The following is an 18,341-nucleotide window of genomic DNA, read 5'->3' as shown; positions in this document are numbered from 1 at the left end:
ACTTTCCTAAAATGACTGGTGCAAACCAAACCAGTATTCTGTAGGCACAGCGTCCATCAGGGGGCGAATACCAAACCCATGTTTTGCAGCCATCTCGTAGGCAGGAACTGGTTCCTTTCTCTCCCGATGGATTTCCTGTTTTGGAGTCCGTCATTTCACTCTAAAGAAAAAAGATGCACTGAATGTAACTAAACTCTCGTCCTGTCTCTTTCTGTCGGCCCGTCGGGTTTATGTCTTATATCGATAGATGCTTGCCTCTGAAATCTGGCAGGCGCATATCTCGCCGCAGCAGTCACGGCGGCAGAATAAATGCGTCGGGACGTCGTGGGTTCCGGCGGCGGCCGAGACCGGCTTTCTTTTTCTTCTTCTTTTTGAAACGTGGCACCAACAGCACAACAAGGTCTCGGGTGTAAACCTTTGGCGTATTTCTGAAGGCGTTAAACATCACTACGACCAGGAGAGAGGCGGTGATGATGTCGAGTAGGGTGTGTGTGAAACAATCAGTTAGTGTGAGATATTGTCGTTAGATATATATATATATATATTTTTATTTCCTCTTGAGTCACAGTTGCCTTGGAAACAGCCCCCTTGATTTCTTGATACAGTTGTTGTTGTTGTTATTATTAATAATGTTGTTCATTATGCCATCTGATAAACCCCTCGCTCCACCTCGGTTGGTTGGTTGGGAGAGAGCGAGGGGGTCAGTAAACTTAATCATACATTTGTTTTCAAAGATTAAGGTTGGTAAAGACTAAAGAATGGCAAAAGCTGTCTGCTCGTTGCACATGTTTTATATCTCAGTCTATGAAGGGGGGGCAGAGAGCATGAAGGGAATCCATGCTGTTGACGGAGGACCTGTCGGGGCCCAATTAACTGAAGTGAATGTAGTCAATTTTTCGGCGTGAGCGGCGGCGGTGGCTTACGCGACCGGCTCGGTACCCGGGCGTCCATTGACCAGGGCGAAGGCGAGACTTGAAAGAATTGTCATTCAAGGCTCTGCGGAAGTACGAGCACGCCATGACCGGGGGTTGGGGAGGGGCTCATGACGGGGGGGGTGGGGGAGAGGGAAGGGCATCGCGAGTATGACCAGTCGAATAACCGGGCCAGCTTATAGGGGTCACATCTGCTGCTCCAGGATCCTGACTGCTGCGAAGGCTATGACAGCCGCGGTTCCCACGGGGTGACACCCTAGTCGGGGTTTTTTTTTTTCAACGGGGAAAATCCCAGCGCTTAACTTCCCGAAAGCAAATGCTGTCACCTGGCCTTTTTATTAGGAAAAGTCACTCCCCAACAGGCTCGCTTGTTTTGCACACCGTGACGCTTTTAGAGGGTCGGGCCAACGGCATCGCAGACTGTGAAGGTCCATATCGAAGTCTGTAGTTTACAAGGTTGACCAGTGATGTGTTTTTTTGTTGTTTTTTTTAAATACATAGACTGATATGGATCCTGAGTTCCAGTGTGCCGGCAGAATGAACCGGTCCCAGTGGTAGGGGCCTGCGGTTACCAAATGTTTGCTCGTCTGTTAAGGGACCTCGATGGTTTAGCCATGATAAATCTCTCTCTAGTCCTTGGTCCATATCTCAGGATAAAATGCATTCTGGTACCAGGAGTTTCTTTTAAAGGCCGTCTGCGCACTCCCAACACTCAGAGGGGGGTGGCAATGCCAACGTGACACATTCAGACCAAAATCTGTTGGTTTGTTTTATCGTATCTTTTTTTCCTCGCCTCCTGATTTGGCCTCGTCTCATTTTTTCTTTTTCTTTTTAGGGCTCGACTTAGCTCCTTTTTTATGTGAGTGAATGTGAGACATTTAAGCTGTGTGTGTTGGGCATGGGCATCACCTGATAAGAGGGCAGTAAAATGTCATGTCACACTAAATGGTCATCTGAGCTGAACAAATAGAAGTTATTTTTAAAAACCGCTGATTTTACTAACTCCACCCTCCCCTCCGCGTGTGCTTCCTCGTCCCGTTTCTCGTCTTCTTAACTGTTAACGGCTCCGACACTAGAAGTCACATGGCCAACTTTGCCCTAAATGATATGCTCCCAATTAGGAAAAACGCACAGACACGATGTGTTATCATGAATTTCCCTCCCATGCACTGAGGACGTACCCTCCTCTGTGGAGGATCCTGGATTCTAAGACGTTATCGTTTTTGCAGAAGGGCAAAAACTTTTGAGGGAACTCTGTCTTGACGCTCGCGAATGTGGCCGGGGGGGGAAACAACGACTTATCAACAATGTCTAGAGCTGAACATTGAGCCGTCTTGTGCCTGAAAGCTTCCAGAGTCCTCCCCCACCGCTCTCCCCCTTGTTAATAGCTTTATGTCGCTTGCCGTTGTTTGTTGCCGTGATCGTTGGTTCACTCTTGATAGAGGCAGCATTCGGAGGCCGCCGTGTCTAGGGGTCCGTCCCAAAACGAGCGTTTTAATCCCTCTCTGTAAAGCGTGCTTGTGTTTTGAATTTCTTTCCGCACGTTTCCATGCGATCTCTCAAAAGTGTACCCAGTAGAAAATGTGTGAATACGCTGGTGTTAAGACGTTTTCAGCAGTGTAGCCGTCGTATGTTTTCTGCATGCAGGTGTGTGTGTGTATATATTCAAGCGGGAAGGGGGGGCGGGAGGGGTCCTTATCACTTCTACTGCAGCAGGAAACAGAAAACTCTCGTTCGTTCTCAGGGTACAATCGGTTTTCAAGAGGAGGAGGAGGAGGAAGAGGAAAGTTACCATTGCTCAGGCCTCTAGCTCACTCACTGGATCTGGTCTCCTCCCTTGATGTGTTTTTTAGCTGCCAAAGACCACAGTAGACCTAAACCCAGACACAAGTCTCTCTGAAGTGCCCATGTTACACCCACGCTGGCGGGAGGCTGGTCCAGTATTCTTCCCGACTCCGCACCTCCTTCTACTGCTTTCTTTTCCGGTTTCCTCACTTTGGGAAGGGAGGGGGGGGGTTCTTCCCCTGAGCTCCGACTGCTTCCTTTGCGTACACACACAGAGACACACACACACACACACACACACACCCACGTTGTGCTGGACCAGACCAAACGCCAACAGTTCCGCTCGGCGGTTGGCGTTAAACAACGAGACCAAAGCGCAAAAAAAAAAGTCAGCGGGATTTCCCACCAGCTGTACAGAATGTGTGTAAAGAAAGCGCAGTTTGATATTTCTAACCAGCACGTGTTACTCAATGAGAGTAAGCAGCATTGTCGCACAACACGGCCAACTCCCTATCGGTGAACGGCACCTCGCCGAGTAAAAGCGCGCTGTTCCTCTATAGAGCGCTCCGGCCAGCGTATTCCTGCCCCCCTCCAACGTAAAAGTTAAATGTAAACGCTAAGAAATGGCGAGGAGGAGGTTCGAGGAGTTTGGTTCGATCTGGGAACGCGCCAGGTGACTAAGTGCTTCCTGAAGGTAATCGGCGAGCCTGTAGGCCAAGGTCAAATGTGACAGGAAGTGTTTTTAAGTCCCTGTGACGTGATTGGCTGCTGGGATCGGGACACATTCCACCAATGAGATGGAGGGGGGGGGGGGTCGCTCAGGCCGCCTGACTTTCGCAAACCGTTCACTACATGGCTAGTTAAGTGTCCGCATGAAAATTAGACAATATATATATATATAAATATATGCTATATTTTTTGTAACTTTGAACGAGTGGTGTGTTTGTTTTCTTTCTTTTTTTTTTTTTTTTGGAAAAGATCTGGCTCTAGATCTGACCGGACGCACCGGATCACCAGCTGGTCTGAGCGCAGTGGAGGTGCGTTGCCGTTTTTAGACGTGGTTATTCAACGAAAAAAAGTGGCCCCGAGTTTCTGCGACGGCAAGTTCCGCTTTCGCCTCAGCGTCCCAAGACTGTTTGTTCTTTTACTTTCCTTTTTTTTTTGTGTCCGGTACACAAAAGGTCAACAAGTGTGAAGTGTGCTACGATACCGCAAAAAGGACTAGCTTCTCCTTTCCCATGGAATGGAACCTGCCAGATCAAAGGACCTCACATCAGTCACAGGACGTCAGCCCGCATATTTAACACGTGAAATGCACGCAGGAGTCGCAGCACGCATTCCCCGTGGACACAAAGGGGCACCTGGACTCCCGGCTGGACTTATTTATACCCCGCATGCACACAAGGGTTTGTGTGTGACTGACTGACACACAGCTAGCGGAGCCTTATTTAAAACATGCCATTCAAAACAACCGATGTGAAGGCTGTAGAGGAGGAAGAGGAGGAGACCATTACCAGCAGTTACTGTACAATGATGTGGTCGCAGCCAGTTCAATCTGCCCTTTGGACTTGTTTCTTTTGTGTTGTTTGTTTTTTTTTTGCCCCCTGTGGCCTGCTGGGTAATTGAATCCACAGAGCTGGCCTCTAATGTAGTCCACCTGACACCGTTGGCCTGGACGGCTTCTAAAACTGTAGATATTCACGGTTCTGGGTCCATCCGTCCCGACCCCGAGAGTTGTGTTTGACGCCTCTGTGCTCGTACGTAACAGCCAAACCTTCATACCATCGACGCGGACGGAAGAGATGCGTGTCGTTTTAGTACCAAAGCAGCCGACTGGGTCAGACCTGCGTCAGTCTAAACGGGCCGACCCGTTGTTGTAAAATCGCCGGGACTTGTTTCTGAAAAGATTGCCATTAAGAAACGGGGTTTCCTCTTCACAATGTGAGATTATCAGACGCTTCCCGTTTAGTTTAGTGTTTTTGTTGTTGTTTTTTGCCTAAATGCTAAGACCACAGACTACTACCAGACTTTGAATAGGCTCACATGGGGCTGGACTGTGAGGAATACCAGCGGCACGTTTCCGTTACTCTTTAAGGGGAAGCCAACAAACACTGGATGTGCGTTTGCACTTGTATAAAAATCAGTCCTGTGTAACAGATGTGGTCTCGGCGAATAGGGAGCGAATTCAGCAGCAGTCTTGACACTAAAAACTGATCATCTGTTTTTTCCCAGCCAGCATTTCATGACCACTTAACGGTGACATAAAGAGTATCGCCGTGCGACTTGCCACACTGTGCATCTAGCGAAGAAACGACAACATGGCACTGACCGCACGACCCGGCCAAACTCTCGTCCGAGGCGCGCGGCGCGCACCCTCGGAGGCCCGCGAAGCGCCCCGGCTCCACCGATAGACACCCGTGCTCAGTGTCCGCCAACTGTCTTCGTTTAGATCGCGGGGGGAGGAGAGAGGCGACGCTTCCGGGTCGCGAAACAAAGTCGTTCTTGTCAAGTCTGGGGAGCCAAACCTAATGAGCCAGGCGGGCCTGCTGCCCAGTCCAGCCGCACAACTATGCAAGAGGAATGCATATAATCCACACTCGTCTCTATTTGTTTGTTCTTTTCTCTCACTGTCACACAGTAGAAATGGAGACGCGAGCTATTAAGAACTTGCAACGACGATACTTGGCCTTATGATGATTTCTGAACTTTTATTGTGTTTTTTTTTCTTTTTGTCTGAGATCTTCGTGATTCCGGTCAGCCAGCCAGCCCGGCGACGGCAGCGGTGACGGCGGGGCTCACTCTTGGTCTCTGTGAGACCGACTAGACGGCCCCAGTTTTATCGTGGTACGAATGTTGTGCATTTGTTTAAAATCAGGACAGTTTGCAATAACAGCAGTCTTACTAGTGGCCACAAAGGGGCACGAGCAGTGCTGACGGCGCCTTGGCTGCGTCTTAAGAAAACCATAGAGGAAGAAATATAAATAGATCTATATATAGATATATATATAAACTCACACAGTGCATATTTGTATTAGGTATCAACAATCCATTACCGTGGTATACTCTTATGCAACACATGTCCGGGGGTTCAATTTAAGAACATGAAGTATATAATAACATCACGCAGACTTTTTAGATCCGGGAAAAAGCTACGTCGGCGTGTGCGTTTTTGTTTTTTTTTCGCGAAAAATGGTTGGACCATCCTTAATGTTGAATATTCTGGGCGTTCTGTTCCTGTGTGATTGTGCGTGTTGAAGTGAGCACATAGCAGTGGGTTCTCTCTGTCGGCACGGAAGCAGACCAAAAGCCCAAAACACAGCTGCACCCCATTTCCAAAATCGCATGGGGAATCTTTTTAAATGCAGTTCGTTAGTTTTTTTCTTAAAAAAACAAAACAAACCACAAAAAAATAAGTTGACTCTGACCCGTACACACTTTTAAAAACGTCCCGAAGTGCGAGCAGCGCCGTGGATCAAGACTTGTTTCCGACCGGGCAAAGAAAACCTCCCCTCGGTTTGTCTGCACGTGAGAACTTTCCGGTCGAGAACCTGGCTTCATCTACGCCTGTGAACTGCTCTAAATATAAAAAATAATCCAATCAGATTTGAAACCTTTGCAGCTGTTTAGTTTTTTTAGTCTGCAGGGACGAGTCCTCTCCGGCTGAGAGGACAGATTTTATGATGGTTCTGTTGGGGAGAAATCCTCCATGCGAGACCTCTTAACAGACAGATGGGGTACAAAGGGGAGGGAGGGGGGGGTCAATATGCCGAATGTTGATTTGAATTAATGTTGAATGAATGCTTCTCTTCTTTTAGTCAGTGAATAAAAGCATTAAAAAGTCGTTTTGCTCCCAGCGTCTTATTTACCTGCAGCTGAAAACCTTTCAGCACTGGACACACAGAGAATACGCCGCCCAAGGAAGCAAGAAACACGAGAAATGTGAGCTCCTCTCCGGAAAAGGAGCGGTGACACATCCCTACTACACTGCAGGGGTTTTTAAACACAAAACACGTGTTAATGAGATTCAACCACTGTCGCCATGACAACACAGCCACGAGAGCAGGAAGAGAGGTCCTTAAAGACTCAGGACATTAATCTGGAGGAAATATTGAGAGAAACCCGCGAGCTGCAATACTGGAGGATTTACATATGAGGAAACGTTACAAATATTACAAGTATTATATTTCTTTCATCTGGGAAGGAAAAAGGAAAATTAGCAGTGAGTCTTTTTAGAGCTTGGACAAAGGATCATGATTGATGATGTTAATAATAATAATATTTTTTATAAAATAATAAACATAATTTTCCAAACCAAATTAAACAGAATATCTGATAAAAAAAATTTTTTATTTAAATGTGACAACAAAAATAGAATATAGATAAAATAAATGAATATTTATTAGTCCCGCAGTGGGGAAATTGCAGGACTACAGCAGCAGTGCACACAAGAGACACATTGTGAATTAAAAAACTCTAATACTACAGTAATAAACAGTGAAGAATAATTTAATAGCAATATTACATATACAGACGGAATAAAACAAAGTGATTAAAGTGTTATGTGTCCTACTGTGAGCTCAGCTTGTTATGCAGCAACGTGAAGCAACACCTACTTTGTAATTCATACAATACATGTTGCATGTTGTGCAACATGCAACAATCGATAAAGCGATAACTGATCTCCTTGGAGCATACCCTACTTTATCAATGAATTAATTGTATATTTAAATTTATAATATGTATATAATATAATATAATATATATATATTTATATTATATAGAATCATCAGAATTATATAAAATTATATTTTATAGAATCCGTTGGAATTACTTCGATTGTACAAATGTTCAAGGAGTTACGTCAAATTAGCTTTGCATCCAGTTTGCATGTTACTTTTCTGTCGATGGCGACAAGCTCCGTACTAAAAGGCTTAAATCGGCTGATTCTTGACTAACTGATGACAGATTTGATGCTTAAACAACTAACTTCTCACCTGAAAACATCCTAAAATTACATTTTGTGACTTAACAACAGTAGTATTCAGAGAACGTCAACTTTCAGTTGTGAGTTTTCTCATCAAGTACAGAGAAGATTGCATATTGAGAAAATGCTGCTGTAGGCATCTTAAAGCAGATTGGCCAAGACTCGACACGTCACATCAAATCCGGACTGAACACTTTATTCTGTTCTCCTCCAAATAAGAGTTTTTTTAATATTATGCACAAAACAAACTGAGCAGCAGGTGGCGGTAGTGCGCCACGACCGCGCATGTCAGCTGCCCAGCTCGATGAAAAGAAGAAGAAGAGCGAAGGACGGTAAAAGAAGAAGAACACGTGATTCGCATTAACTGGCTGGCAAGATGGCGGTAGTAGTGCGGAGCTTGCAAGACCAGCTCGAAAAAGCGAAGGAAAGCCTGAAAAATGTGGACGATAATATTCGTAAATTAACGGGACGTGACCCTAATGAATCAAGGTATAATCAAAAGTCCGAATGTTTTTGTGTTGCTTTTGGCGTATTTATAGTGATACGCTAACCAAAGTGCTAGCATCAAAACGAGTAGCGATGTTTGCTAGCATGAGTCGGTTAGCTCGTTAGCAAACATTCCTGTGTCCCTCCATTGTGCTGTGCTTGTTGAACGCAACACACTCGTCGCCTTTAACTGCGTACAAACGGATTGGTTTGCTACGCGAGACTAATAAAACGTAACCCACGACTATGCTCTCAATCTTGGGAGTGGAGCCAACTCAATTGCGCCAACTATGCAAGGCCCCTGCAGGCGCCGTGCGGGTGTCGATCCAGATGGACCCGTCTTGTTACTTGAGCCAAATGTCTCGACTCCCAACAAAGTAGCTGTGTCGTAACTGAGAATGTGACTTATTTTTGTTGTGTTTACAGACCGGGTCAGATCCGTCGGCTCGGCGGCCCCATGGCAGGCCCCGGTGGAGGTAGAGGCAGAGGACTGAACCTGCTCAGGTAAAGGCTCGTGTTCTCGGATGGCGTGTAAGCGACCACGTTTGAATTAGAAGACGGGTTAAGGCGCATTTCTGTCCATGCTACATTTGTGAGTTCGGCTTATAGATAGATAGCTATGTACTTTATTAATCCCCAAGGGGATTTTTTTGTCATAGTAGCGTCCCACACTTACCGACATCAAATGGAATAAACTAAACACACAAAAGAAAATGAGATAGAATAAAATAAGGACAGGAATGACAGATATATAAAAAATAAATTAAAAAAATATATATATATATCACAATAAAATATATACCTATTGTCAACATACGTGTGCGTGCATGCGCACTCCCATGCAAACAAGCGCACACACAAGCATTATTAGTAAGCTGACAATTTAATTGATGAAAGACTAGCATATTTCAGTGGCAGTTTGTTTATAAAACAATGCAAGTGTATGTATGTGTGTGTATAATATATATATGACGATAAACTGAACACCTTAATATAATACATTTAAACCTTAAACCTATTGAAGGCAGGGTGTCTAGTAGCACTGTTGTCAGACTGCATTGGTTTTAGCCAGGTGTACCTATTACCTAATAGATTGGCCACTGTGTGTATAAAATATATATATATATACATACACTGCATTTTTACAATTAACTGTTAACAGGAATCCTTTTTATTATTTCACTTTTGTGTTTGTGAAACAAATGAACAATAAAAGAAATGAGAAAATATTGCTGACGTTCAGACTGTCAATTTGTTCGTACTGACTTTGAAAGTCTTTGACTCCGACTTAGTAGTTGTAATGTCCCCGCTTATGTCTGACCCGTCTGTCTCTGTCCTTCCCCAGGCGTAGTCTCTCAGACATGGGAAGCAGCGGCCCCCCTGCCAAGCAAAGGGACATCGAAGGAGCCCTGCTGAGGTGAGATGAAAACATTTTCTTTTCAACATGCAATGCGCATCTAACTGTAATACTAACCGCAACTCTTACTTTTTTGTCTCTGTAGGCTGGCGGGGGACCAGCGGGCCAGGAGAGACTCGCGTCACGACAGCGATGCCGAGGATGATGACGATGTCAAAAAGGTACAAAGAAAAAAATGATCTTGACTAAGACAGCCAGTGTTGTTAACCCTCTGAGGCCATTTTCTTTATTTAATATAATTTCTTAAATTCTCTTTTTAAAGTCACTTGCATATGATACATACGTATGTGTTTTACATCTAAAATTGCAGAACAGTCTCGGCTATCTATATAATGAGGCACCATTGTCCTAAGGCACTTGTGTAAAGTGATATTATGGCCCTAAAGCTGAAAAATACATACACTATTTTGGAAATTCTTCATATCTCTTGTGAAAACATACCTTTACTCATGTGGTCAAACTGTTTTGGTGCTAGAAATTGTTTTACCAAAAGCAGTGGAAATATGAGTCAAATGGTAGACACGTGTAAATAAATGTCTAAAACCAAATGTATTATTATATGTTGGGGATGGTGAGCCGTGGACTGCATGTGGCCTGCAGAGATGGACTGGAGTCTGCTGCAGCGATGCTGTATGTTGTCCTCTGGACCCTAGCAGCCGTGAATCCTCTCTGTAAAATACATCACTAATAGTTAGTATAAGTTTGGAAGAGTAATGATTACACACCAACACGTAACGAATGCTACCTGCTAATGTTGCTAAGCTAACAGAGCCATCTATGGTCACGAGCTAAAAATGCTGCTAGCTCCGGTCGGGTTAGCTTGCTAGCACGTAATTAGCTCAGTGTTAGCAGCAGCTCTAGTTGGCTTCCAATTCCCGTAACTACGTAAATATGCTATTGCAAAGTTCAGTAAATACACTTGCACGTTTTCCAATGGATCCCTTTTATTGCCATTGTCTTCTTTATGGCCGGTATCGTATCCTTCAGGCTGTGACGCTGTGCTCTCCAGTATAGCGTAGGCTAGGCTCAGGCTAAACTGCGTGCTACACACACACACACACACAGAGCGAAGCTGTGTATGTATAATATGACACTGTGGTGTGTGTGTGTGTACAATGCTCATATCTCACTGTGTGAATCACCTACAATGACGCAAGAATAGGACAAGGAAATGGAACGCCTACTGATCCAGCCAGATTTAAACCATATCTCTGTGACGTATTATCAAGAAGATAGTAATTTATTAAAAACGTTTTTAAAAAAAAATCTTAAGGCCGCTTCAAAGCGGGGACGGGCCTGAGACTTGTAAAGACAAACAAACCTAACTAACTTGCATGTTTTCTTCCCTTCTCAGCCGGCGTTGCAGTCGTCTGTAGTAGCTACCTCCAAGGAGAGAACACGCAGAGACCTCATTCAAGATCAGACCATGGATGAGAGGGGCAAACAGAGGTAGGCCAGCGTGAGCAACAAGCCTGCTGACAACTGTCATGATCTTTATGGTCCCATTTGTTAAATTGCACCAGCAAACTGGCATTAGGGAGCGCCAATAGTAATCATTGCCCAGCTGCAAGTTGGCAGCAGTGTGTGTGATGGTGGGTTTATGCTTTCTTGTTCAGGAATCGGCGTATGTTCGGCCTGCTGATGGGGACCCTGCAAAAATTCAAGCAAGAGTCTCACGTCTCTACAGAGAAGGTGAGGGAAAACCTGCCCGATTTACTAGTGAACTGCTGACTATTGAGGGCTGACAATGCCAATAAACCGACTTTCTTATTAGTAAATTGTGTGTGTGAGTGAGAGATAAAGGTTATTTTCATCCACAGCACAAAGACAACTAGATGCCCCTGAAATATTTTCCTTTTATCGACTGAGCTCTAATCTGTCACTAAAACCACACTGCAAAAACATTTGGTTAATTTATGTGCTCCGAATTAAAAAGTAATGTATGTCAGCAGAGCCATAGTGTCCTTGTGTATTGTCTGTTTTTTGGAACCCACTTAATGTTATTGCTGTATATCAAGGATATTTTAAATTCAAGTTCAGAATATGCTCGAGCACTACAACTGTGTTCGTCTTTCTCTTGAACTCATCCTGTCTCTGCCGTCGCCCCCCGCAGCAAAAGCGTCGTACCGAAATCGAGCAGAAGCTCGAGGTTAAGGCTGAGACTGAGAAAAAGAAGGTGGAGACTGATAAGAGGGAGCTGTTTGAAGAGAGGAGATCCAAACAGACTGAGCTGAGACTGCTGGAACAAAAAGTGGAATTGGCTCAGCTGGTAAGAAAATACAAGTAGAAACAAAAGACATTGAATGTTTTTGCTGTGATAGCATATAGAAACAAATGAGATGGAGAAAGTGAACAGAATTGTATTTGAGCTTCTCTTTCCTCTATTGTCAGCAAGAGGAGTGGACCAGCCACAACAATCGTCTGGTGAAATACATTCGTACCAAGACCAAGCCTCATCTCTTCTACTTACCTGGAAAAATATGCTCCGCCACACAGAAACTCCTCGATGAGTCCACCAAGAAACTAAATGGTCAGTGTGGTTCTTGTTTGGAAAGCATCTTATCCATGCGTTTCTTGTACTCGGGGAGAACTTGTGTGCGTCTGTGTTTATCACTTTGTAACCTTTTCGTTGGCTTTCAAATTCTGTTTTCTGGACAGGCGTGTTTGAGGAGAGGCGTGAGGCTTTTGCCGAACACCTCAGCAAGATGGAATCCCGCCCCCGGCGGCAACCAAATCGCGACCAGGATGGCAACATGGCAGCAACAGGGATGGACCACCCGGCGAAGGGTAAGCCAGCAGGACAGGTAGTCAAGGTGACAGGTAACAAGGGGGATGCAGAGATGGAGGCAGAGGAAGATGAGGGGGGGCAGGGGGATAGAAAGGTGACAGTGAAGGATAACAAAGGGGAGGAAGGGAAGAAGGAAGTGTTGAAGGAGGTGGAGGTTGAGGTAGAGATGGTGCAGTTGATTGAGGAGGAGAGTGAGGAGAAGACTGTCGGAGAGGAGGGGGTTCAAGTAGAAGAGGACAAGGGGGAGATGGGAGAGAATGAGGCCAGTCCAGAGTCAGAAGAGATGGAGGTGGAGGGTGGGCCAGGGCAGGTGAACAGGAGTAAGGGTGAGGAGAAAGAGACAGACAGTAAACAGGGGCTTACAGACATCCAAACTAAGAAGACCCAGGACATCCCATCCTCTGAACCAACCGCAACCAGCCAAGAAGCATCAAATGCCGGTCACCAGCCCCAGCTCAGCCAAGCAGCAGGGGAGCCGGCTGTGAAGCCCTCTGAGACCAGGGCATCCCCTCCTACCCCTGAACCTCAAACGACCTCCACTGAGCCTGGGCAGGATATCCCCATCAGCCTTGTTCTGGAAGTCCAGAACATTGCAACAGAGAAGCAGGCCCTGGAAGAGAAACCGGTGGACGAAACGCCCCACAAATTGCCTGATTCCCAGGAGGCCGCCAGCATCCCCCCTACACCCTCCAAGCAGCAGCAGCAGCAGCAGGAGGAGGAGGGTGGGGGCAGGAAAGGGAGGAAGAAGGAAAAACAGCCAAAGAAGGGCCGCAGTAAAAGCAACAGCTCCTCTTCCTCCTCTGGCTCCTCCTCCAGCGGAAGCTCCTCATCCTCCGGATCCAGCCACTCCTCTTCCTCCTCGTCCTCCTCCTCCTCATCGTCCAGCAGCCGTAGTCGCAGTCGAGACGGTGGCAAGCGCAAGAGGAGGCCATCTGACAGGGCCAGGGACCGGAAGAAAGGAGAAGACAAAAGTCACCGCAAGAGAGGAGGGAGCGGCGGTGGAGGGAAAGACTCAAAGGGGTCTAAGGAGAAGGAAAAGAAGAGGAGCGAGGAAGGAAGGAGGTCGTCCCGCAGCGATAGGGAGCATAAAGATAGAGACAGGAAGGACAAGAGACGCTGATTGGTGGCAAAAGCAGTAAACCGCTGAGGGAAATCAACAATTTACTTAATGACACATGAAGAGTTTTTAAACTAGCATTTTCTCTTATGTCTCAAAGGCTTTTTGAGGTTTTAACATGATTCAGTTTCTTCTCAGAGTAGGGATTTACAAGTTGATGTCAAAAAGGAATTAAACAGTGGCTGGCTGGTTATAAATGTACCTTTTTACTTGGCAAAAGAAATGTAAACTGGACTCATGGTCAGCGGTGCATCCGTCTCTAATTGGACGTCTCACTAAACTGATTTGAAACCTGAGTTTATTCAAGACTTAATCTAGTCATGTTATCTTCGTCCTGACGTCTGGTTTTTAAAAAAGACAACTTTATGATGCAAGGATTGTGTTGAATGTTAACGTTTTTCCATCCTGATCATAACGCCATGGGTAATGGGGAGGAGGGTGTTCTGGTAGCAGTAGGCATTAACGTACACTAGTGTTTTAAAGTGGGCGTGACCATGCTGTTCATCTTCTTATTTCCACCATTTGATCAATGTCGAGGGCCTTGTATCTTGCTCACGTGGGTACATGTGTGATTTCGCTCAAATGCTGGTTTTTGCAAATGTTTTTTCCATTTCTTTTGTACCGACCTAAAATCTGCTTCAAATTAAAGGTGAGATCTTAGTGGACGTGTGGTGTATTTATTTCCTCTCCAATCATAATACGGCTGCAAATGTTTTCAGTATCAACACGATTAGGTTATTTAATTTTGCGTGATTTGGTTTGTTGAATGTTGTAAATATGAATGAGACTGCACTTTAATGCAACATGTCACATGACCATGACAGCATACAAAATTTCAGTTATTTTACTTTTTACTCCCTGGTTTGAACGTTTCGAGGCTCTTTCCTCACAAGATCGCACTGAAATCTATATACAGCCAGGCTGAGCTCCTTGTGACACTGGCACCACAGACGAGTTGTGGCAATCCTGTGACAACTCCTGGTAGCTTGTGGGACCTAACACACCTACATATGAGGAAAAGTGGAGATATTATGACTTGTATTTAAAAACGCTTTGATAAATAATTCAGAGTATATTTTGTTCCTGTCCTGAAATCATACCTAAATGAATAACAAAACAAAAGTACAGTGAGGTTGCCCCAAGGATGGATACAGTGAACGGAGGCTCGGTTGACAACTAAAATCATAATGATGGGTGTTCCAAGGAAATGTGGCTCCACCCACTCGGCAGCTTTTTTTTTCCAACAATTGCACACTTAGAATTTCATGTCTTTGAAGTCACATTGCTATGAATTGTGGGTAGTTACCTTGGAGAAAGTCTGCATCTAATGCTGGATTACAGAAAGGGTTCATAGAGGGCTTTAAATGTCTGCCAGGGAGCCCTGAAACACTGACAGTGGAACAGCCCTAAACCCTCAGACTCAGCGAGCGCGTGCAGTCCAGATCCGTAAGGGTGAGGATTTGGATTCGACCGTTGACCTCTTCAACAGTCTAAAATACAAACTATTCCTATACAGTGCTGTAAAAACATAAGCCGATAATCTCCACATGGAAATACTTTGGATGTCCTGAAGGTTCGTGAGCTACTAAGCCAAAGTCAGTTTATACCTGACAGTTGATGGTCGGCACGCCCCCAGTTTGAAGAAACAGGAGAACCAGCACGGTGTGTGCTATATTTAGAATATTTTCACGTTGACCTCGCAGCTTACTGCTCTTTTGTACGGGAAGCTGAACCTCTGCTCTTTTCAAATCCACAAGACTCATTGCCAATTTCTTTTTTACCTCCCTGTGGTTAGTTTGTTGTGACCTCAGTGATTCTGACCAATCATCTCCGTAATATATCAACTTTCATAGTTGCTGATTTTGGCAACTACTTTAAGAGCCTCTATGACAATGACAATGTTAACATAAGTAGTAAATCATGGTTTAATAGAAAACTCCATACATCCATAAACCCCAGAACAAAAATGTACAGAATCAAATGTATCATGCTTTGGTTGCCCTGTAACGTCAACAGAGATACAAATGACTTGGTAAATTTGAACTATTCCCGGTTGTGAGTTCAAGATCCAGATCTTTTGGTTATGTCCTCAATTTGCAGAATGGCCACAGCCCTCTTAGCGACTGTTTGCACTGCTGCATCCTTGGAACCTTCTCTCCGTTGTTGTTTTTTTCAAGAGTCAACTTTTTCAGTCCATATGTTTCCTGTTGCCCCACTTGTCGTTTGGAGAGATGCAACACATTCCTCCTTCACATCTGGATCTTCTACTCAACCCTGTGTTCACTCCGGCTGGTCTGCCAGGTCATTCTGCTCAAAGTATCTGCAGGAAAGAAAAGCAAAGGAGCATGATGGCGCACAAGAACACATACTGTATGTAATATATCTATCTATCTCGACAACTTTCTCTCTTTGTGACTCATGAACTACTCAATGGAAGATGATACCTGGCAACAAGACAAATGAGCAGGTTGAGGACAGGCAGTGTCTCATCCTCCTGACTCTCCTGTGGAATCATAAAAGTAAAAAAAAAGAGGGAACAGTGAATAGTACACAAAGAAATACAAATACAAATGATATTGCTCTATACGTTACCACCTGCACTTCAGCAGGGAGGTTTTAGTACCGAAGATGAAAATAGATTAAACTTAAAGTAGCAACTTGTAGGTTGCCACTAAAAAATACACTGGAGAAGAAAAAGGAGCCACAAAGACATTGGTCGAGGAGGTTGAGTCGTACCACCATGCTGCGGAGCTGAGCACTTCTCCTGGCCAGTTGTCTGATGCAGGAGTGGGCTTCGGGCAGCAGAGGCTTCTCCAGGCAGGCCAACAAGGCGTACAACCAGCGTCCCTACGCAGAGCAACAAGAACACGGTGTCACACACGGAGAGTTGGCAACCAATTATTTAACAAATTGTGCAGAGTGAACTTAACGAACTGAACCCACCAGCTGTGGAACAAAGGCATGTTCCTCAAACCAGCAGACTAGAATTTCCAACACCATCAGCACAGTGGACTGATGACAGAGTGAGAGACAGAGAGAGAATGAGACAAAGAGGTACTATTTAGAATAATTGGATCTGGTTTCAGAATGCCAGCTCTGAGTGTAAATGAGTAAACTGTTCACCTGGTTCAGTCTGCTGACTATGGTGAGGAAGGGAGGGAAGCCAACCTGAAGACAGACACCCGTTTCTATTAAAAAATTCACAGATTCATTTTGAAGAATATTCTTTAAACTATATATATTTAGCCCATTACCCAGCCATCAAATTAAATCAACGATAGTTCAATAAATGATTCTCTATCTTTTTCCCCCCTCACACATACAACCTTGCTATAATCCAGCGTCGGCTTGGTTTCAGCATCTGTGTGGCAGGATGCAGTGTCCAGACAGATCGTCTCCCCTAAACAAAACCTCTTCCAGCCCTCCTCATCTGTCAGATTTGGCTGTCGGACACAGACACAGACACACACACACACACACACACACACACACACACACACACACACGCATGTATATACACTTATTACGTATGCAAGTGTTTTGTTGTGATCAGCATTCAGTTCAAACAGATGCCACAAATGTAAATGAACTTGGCAACCCCACACCATCATCTCACCATCAGCACATTGTCGTCCAGAGTGTGGCCGCTCCAGTGACTCCTGTTCTTTGTGATGCTCTGAATGCAAAAGGCAGAATTGTATTATTATTATCATCATAATCATCATCATCATTATATGATTTTGTTTTGGATTCAACCCTGCCAAAGAGCAGCATGCAACACACTTAAAAGCAGGCAAACACTGAGCCAAGACGCATTTCTTTCATCATCCTGGGACATAGATTAGACCTTTCTAGAACAGAATACGTTCAGTTGTTATAGACAGCTCAGATGTTTTGGAGATTTACAATGCGATATAAGGTTTGGCATTTAATTAACTAAAATGTTTTTTTAAAAAAATGGTTATGTTTTGTTTTACCTGTCTGACGTCTGAGAAGGTACCGACTTGGTGCTGCTGCCAACCGAGGCTGGGGGAGAAACCCTCTGGAGCAGCATGGCAGCCTGCCACCTTAAAACAGAAGACCGAACAGAAGGATTAGGATATGTACTGCAGAGTATGTCTATGCATGCATTGGTTCGTTTTGTAAATGACGTTTACTCACGGAGGCATTAATTGTTTGTTTCTTCTTCAGTTTCTTGGGGTCAATCTGAGCAACCACCACCTCTGGGCACAGTGACGCCTCCAACCTGTCAAAGAGCATATGTTGTATACATTTAGCATAAAACATAAGCATAAATATATTTTGTAGAGTATTAGGCAAAGTATGAACATGAAAGCGTAAAATTATATGTACTGTCACAACACAACTCTACTGTCCGACTTCCACTGGGTAAGTGAACCTAACGAACGTTAGTTAGTCCACGAGCCCGCTGTTAACCACCATTGTTACACTATTTCCAGTCGGCAGCATAAGGGTAGCACACGGCAGTCGCCCCTATTATCTACTGTCTAAGAAGAAGAAAAAAAATAATAATTTGAGGTGAACTCACTGGACTTGTCGGAGGTACTCCCGTGGGTTTCTTGGCGGTCCATTCAGGTCCAGGTCCTCCGCACCGGCTCCAAAGTCAACGGGCAGCAGCCTCGGCATTAACTCCTCCACATCCGACTTCATTGTTGACCGATGGAAAGCAAATTTCTATCAAGACATGTGAGGTAAATAAACCAAACAAAAGTTGTTGCCGAGTCCTGTGGGCTGGTATAGCGTGTGAAAACTAGTAGCTTCCGAACTTAGGTAGCCATCTTGATTGGAAACGCGGAGTGATGACGTAGCCT

At 44.8% G+C, this 18,341-nt stretch overlaps 2 protein-coding genes across 2 annotated transcripts; one reads left to right on the top strand and one right to left on the bottom strand.

Moving 5' to 3' along the window:
- The first annotated feature begins 8,042 nt into the window (after positions 1-8,042).
- Positions 8,043-14,174, top strand: pnn (pinin, desmosome associated protein). Its single transcript, XM_068580659.1, has 9 exons — positions 8,043-8,190; positions 8,614-8,691; positions 9,533-9,604; positions 9,690-9,765; positions 10,959-11,053; positions 11,221-11,296; positions 11,718-11,873; positions 11,996-12,134; positions 12,263-14,174. Exons 1-9 carry the CDS (start codon positions 8,078-8,080, stop codon positions 13,510-13,512), a joined length of 2,055 nt encoding a protein of 684 aa, XP_068436760.1. The 5' UTR covers positions 8,043-8,077; the 3' UTR covers positions 13,513-14,174.
- A 1,236-nt stretch (positions 14,175-15,410) lies between these two features.
- Positions 15,411-18,313, bottom strand: gemin2 (gem (nuclear organelle) associated protein 2). Its single transcript, XM_068580502.1, has 10 exons — positions 18,059-18,313; positions 17,671-17,755; positions 17,487-17,576; positions 17,126-17,185; positions 16,836-16,952; positions 16,633-16,677; positions 16,453-16,521; positions 16,246-16,356; positions 15,954-16,012; positions 15,411-15,829 (listed from the first exon to the last, which is right to left on the bottom strand). The coding sequence occupies exons 1-10, from the start codon at positions 18,178-18,180 to the stop codon at positions 15,790-15,792; spliced, it is 798 nt and encodes a 265-aa protein (XP_068436603.1). The 5' UTR covers positions 18,181-18,313; the 3' UTR covers positions 15,411-15,789.
- Positions 18,314-18,341: the final 28 nt, after the last annotated feature.

This window comes from Clinocottus analis, unplaced genomic scaffold (genome assembly GCF_023055335.1).
Source record: "Clinocottus analis isolate CAN_PGR_092001 unplaced genomic scaffold, fCliAna1.0.p SCAF_17, whole genome shotgun sequence".
NCBI lineage: Eukaryota > Metazoa > Chordata > Actinopteri > Perciformes > Cottidae > Clinocottus > Clinocottus analis.
The sequence above is the reverse complement of the archived record's forward strand: the minus strand, read 5'-3'. Positions and strand labels throughout refer to the sequence as shown.

Coding starts and splice junctions, on each gene's coding strand:
- pnn (XM_068580659.1), top strand. CDS start 8,078: ATGGCGGTAGTAGTGCGGAGCTTGCAAGACCAGCTCGAAAAAGCGAAG. Junction 8,191..8,613: donor CGTGACCCTAATGAATCAAG/GTATAATCAAAA, acceptor TTGTGTTTACAG/ACCGGGTCAGATCCGTCGGC. Junction 9,605..9,689: donor ATCGAAGGAGCCCTGCTGAG/GTGAGATGAAAA, acceptor TTGTCTCTGTAG/GCTGGCGGGGGACCAGCGGG.
- gemin2 (XM_068580502.1), bottom strand. CDS start 18,180: ATGAAGTCGGATGTGGAGGAGTTAATGCCGAGGCTGCTGCCCGTTGAC. Junction 16,678..16,835: donor CGACGCTGGATTATAGCAAG/GTTGTATGTGTG, acceptor GTCTGTCTTCAG/GTTGGCTTCCCTCCCTTCCT. Junction 15,830..15,953: donor CTCATTTGTCTTGTTGCCAG/GTATCATCTTCC, acceptor TCTTTCCTGCAG/ATACTTTGAGCAGAATGACC.